Genomic DNA, 3483 nt, shown 5'->3' with positions numbered 1-3483 from the left:
ATTGCTTTATTCTGCAAATTTTCAACTCCGCACAGGCCAAAACAGGCCCAGTTTTAACTCTAAGCCCCATCACACAGCTTCTATTACAGTAAATGCCACTATTTAATAAGTTAAATTATTTTAATTAGGAGTTTCAGAGTGAATCTCTTGTGAATTCAGATCTTCTCAATGTTCTTTCAAGCCTATTGGTATTTTCTTTCAGCTCAGAGATGACTTTAAGAAATGCCCAACAAATAAAGATGCTGGATTAAAACAAACAAACAAAACCACAGAGGAAAAAAAAAAGAAAACCACAATAAAAACTTTCTTTACTAGAAAAAAACTTTCTCATTTTACAATGGGACACAGTGATTCATTTCTGTATTTACTGAGAGTCAGAGAAAGGGAAGAAAATGAGTTTGAAAGTAATAAGATTTCCATATCAAAACTTGTATTTAGATTTCCAGAGATGCAGGAATCTTGCACTACTTTTTCAGGAATGCTGCAGTCATTTTTGCTCTCTTATTTTGCCAAAAATTAATCACTTTTCTATGTTGATGTGGCACTTGAGGACATGGTGACCATGGTTGGTGGTGCTGCTGGGTTGATGGTTGGACTTGATCTTAGTGGTTGTTTCCAACCTTAACAAATGTATGATTCTATAGACACTATAAAAACATTATTAACTAGTATTTTAGAGAGAAATTAATTTCAAATTCTGTATTAAAAACCAGAAACCAGTGACTTTTACTTCCCCTATGCTTTAAGCCTTAAACCACCGATTTGAAAGAGTGTAGTGTGTAAATGTTCCCACCTCCCAAACTCATCCCTGGAGTGAAATATTAATACCCTAACCCCATCCAAGCTTTCAGCCCAGCTCAGTCAGGATGTGAACTGCACCCTGCAGCCCCGTTTCACCCCCACTGGGTTGGAGATTTGCAGGCTTGGGGTGCTGAACTCTGAGCTGTTCCTGTTGGGAGCGTTTCGCCAGCTCAACAAAGCCAGCGAGTGCAGGAGGGCTCCCCTGGCCTTGGAGGTTTCTATGTTCTGCTCCTGGGAGATCTGGAAGCTTATCTGCTCCAGGCTGTTCCTCAGCCAGCTGCATGTCTGGAGGTTGGTTACAGAGCCACACCTGGCCAGGCTTTCTTCAAAAAACTGCTTGTAGAGCTCTGCCACCTTGGCTTCCATGTACTTGTTGAGCATGGAGTTGGAAAGAGGCTCCTCAGAGAGCACGATGCTCCTCTCTGCAGCTTCATCTCCAGCTTCGTCCCCAGCCAGGGATGTCACAGTGGGCTTTTCGGGGTGCTCACAGGGAGGGGACTGGCCCAGGGGAATATCTATGGACAGCAGGACAGGGCCATCAGGGAGTTCATCACACACGTGGTCCAAGACACAGCCCGAGTCACACGTGTGTTCCCCCACGCGGTCCCCCCCGATCTGCAGGTCGGGATAGTTCTGGTAAATGCTGTTGCGTGGCCAGGATCTGTACAAATCCAGCTGGCCCAGGCTGTGGCCTCTCCTGGGGATGTGTAAAGCTGGGGATACAGGTCCTTTGAGCTGCATTTCCTGATCTTTTGCAGGTTCCTTTTCTCTGCATCCCCAGCCAGGGCCACTCCTGGGCTCTGTTTTGCTGCTTCGAGCAGAGACCTCATCCTGCTTCTCACATCCATCAGCAAAGATTTTTGGGATGTCTACAAGTTTCTGTCTCCAGATTCCCTCTTTAGCCTTTTGGGATGCAGGGGATTTCTGAGGCTTATCTTGATGACAGCTTTCTTTATAGATGAGCCTCATTAAGGTGCCTTCTGCCAACATGAGGACAAGTGGGAGTAACAGCCTGATCACCAGAGTTCCATGGAGCCCTGGGACTGAAAGACAGGCAGATATAATAATAATAATAATAACAATTACAACAATAACAATAATACTTTTTTCTCGAGAGTATTTATTTTTAACAAACATCAAACTACAAGCTTTCCCTCTTCTAAACTTCTTTACCATGCCCACAAAAATCATTCTGAAGATAAAAGGGAGGGCATTAAACAGCTTTTCATCTGTAACATCCATTCTCTTCCCAGGTCTGTAAAAATCAGCAGATTCATTTCACTTGTCTGTGTCACCATCAGCAGTTGCAAATCAATGTTTTCCATTGAAAGATAATGATTTCTAAGAGCTGAAGAAGTGACACAGGAAGGAAATAAAGAGCAAATTCAAATTTGGAGGTTGTTTTTGAATTGAGCCCTCCTGTAGTACCTGGAGGTACCTCCTGAAGTACCAAGGAGCTTCAAAAGATGCCGAGAGGTCTGCAAGTATAATAAAACTGCACCCAAAATGCAGCTCACACGGACAGAGGTGTTTAGAGTCCCTCCTAGTGATGAATTTAAAAGACATAGTTAATTTGTCTTCTCCGCTAGTGAAGTGATAAGGAGTGAAAAGTGTCTCAAAATAACCTACATTTAATGATTCCTTATCATTCCTTTTCAGTTCACCTATTGTTAAAATCAATGGGAACCTTCACCTTTAAAGTCAGACCTGAACTCACCAAGGGGATCATCACCACTCCCTTGTGGAGGGAAGGGAAAGAAAATCATTCTGTCCTTCAGTATATCTTTTGAATCACTGCATAATTCAAGTGCATTCACACCCCCATAGCGTGCTCATGGTTTGAAATGGTGTTTTTGTCTTTTGGGGGGTTGTTTTAGCTTGACTGGCACAAGTCCAGTGCTGAAGGGAACCCTGGAATTTCTGAGGCCAAAGAAGACCAGCAAAGACAGCACACTTGGCTACATCAGCATAGCTGGTTATCTACAGAATCATTTACATGTGCAAAAAGCTGGACAACATAATCTTAAGCACTTCAGGCACTTAGGAAACCACTTTCCAAAGAGAGCAGAATATTTGGCAATTTAAATCTTGCTGAATTTGGAATGCTGCATTCCTTGTAGGATGTGTAACCAGGTCCTTACCCTGGTCTGTAAGAGCTCGAGGTACCCAGCTCCTTCCCTGCTAACAAATTTTGGTTTATTGCTCTGAAAACGCTCACACAGAGCTAAAATAGGGTAATCTTAACAAAACTGCTCTGTTTCAAATTAAATAAGTGGCTCCTGCGTTCTGGGACGAAGCATAAGGGAAAAAACAAGGCACAGAAAGCCCAACTTACCAAGCCCGGTGGGGTCCGAGGTGATTTCCCCAAGCCCAGAGCTGTCCCACTCCAGCTGCTGGGGCAGGGCAGACTGTCACACACTCCTCCTTCCCTGCTGGCTCTGAGCAAAGAGCCTGACACACACATGATGCGCTTCCCCATTCTTTGTTCCTCGTAAAAACAGAAGCGATCCCAGCGGGAAAGGGCGCGGGGTTTGAACGCAAAGGGAGGCCCAGCCCCAAGGAGGATGTTGGAAACCGGGCTGAGATATTTCCGACCACGGTGCGATGCCAGCGAGCTGGGACTGCCATAATAGGGCACAGGGAGGGATCAGAGGGGCCTGTGCTGGTCGAAATGGGAACCAA

At 44.7% G+C, this 3483-nt stretch overlaps 1 protein-coding gene across 1 annotated transcript; it reads right to left on the bottom strand.

Annotated features, from left to right (window-relative positions):
• Positions 1 to 712: 712 nt before the first annotated feature.
• LOC126637420 (TLR adapter interacting with SLC15A4 on the lysosome-like) lies at positions 713 to 3230 on the bottom strand. Its single transcript, XM_050310660.1, has 2 exons — positions 3137 to 3230; positions 713 to 1844 (listed from the first exon to the last, which is right to left on the bottom strand). The coding sequence occupies exon 2, from the start codon at positions 1789 to 1791 to the stop codon at positions 862 to 864; it is 930 nt and encodes a 309-aa protein (XP_050166617.1). The 5' UTR covers positions 1792 to 1844; positions 3137 to 3230; the 3' UTR covers positions 713 to 861.
• Between the last annotated feature and the right edge of the window lie 253 nt (positions 3231 to 3483).

This window comes from Myiozetetes cayanensis, unplaced genomic scaffold (assembly GCF_022539395.1).
Source record: "Myiozetetes cayanensis isolate MyiCay16 unplaced genomic scaffold, myiCay2020 scf15, whole genome shotgun sequence".
NCBI lineage: Eukaryota > Metazoa > Chordata > Aves > Passeriformes > Tyrannidae > Myiozetetes > Myiozetetes cayanensis.
The sequence above is the reverse complement of the archived record's forward strand: the minus strand, read 5'-3'. Positions and strand labels throughout refer to the sequence as shown.

Bases quoted from the DNA above. Each gene is read 5' to 3' on its own strand.
- LOC126637420 (XM_050310660.1), bottom strand. From the start codon at position 1,791: ATGTTGGCAGAAGGCACCTTAATGAGGCTCATCTATAAAGAAAGCTGT.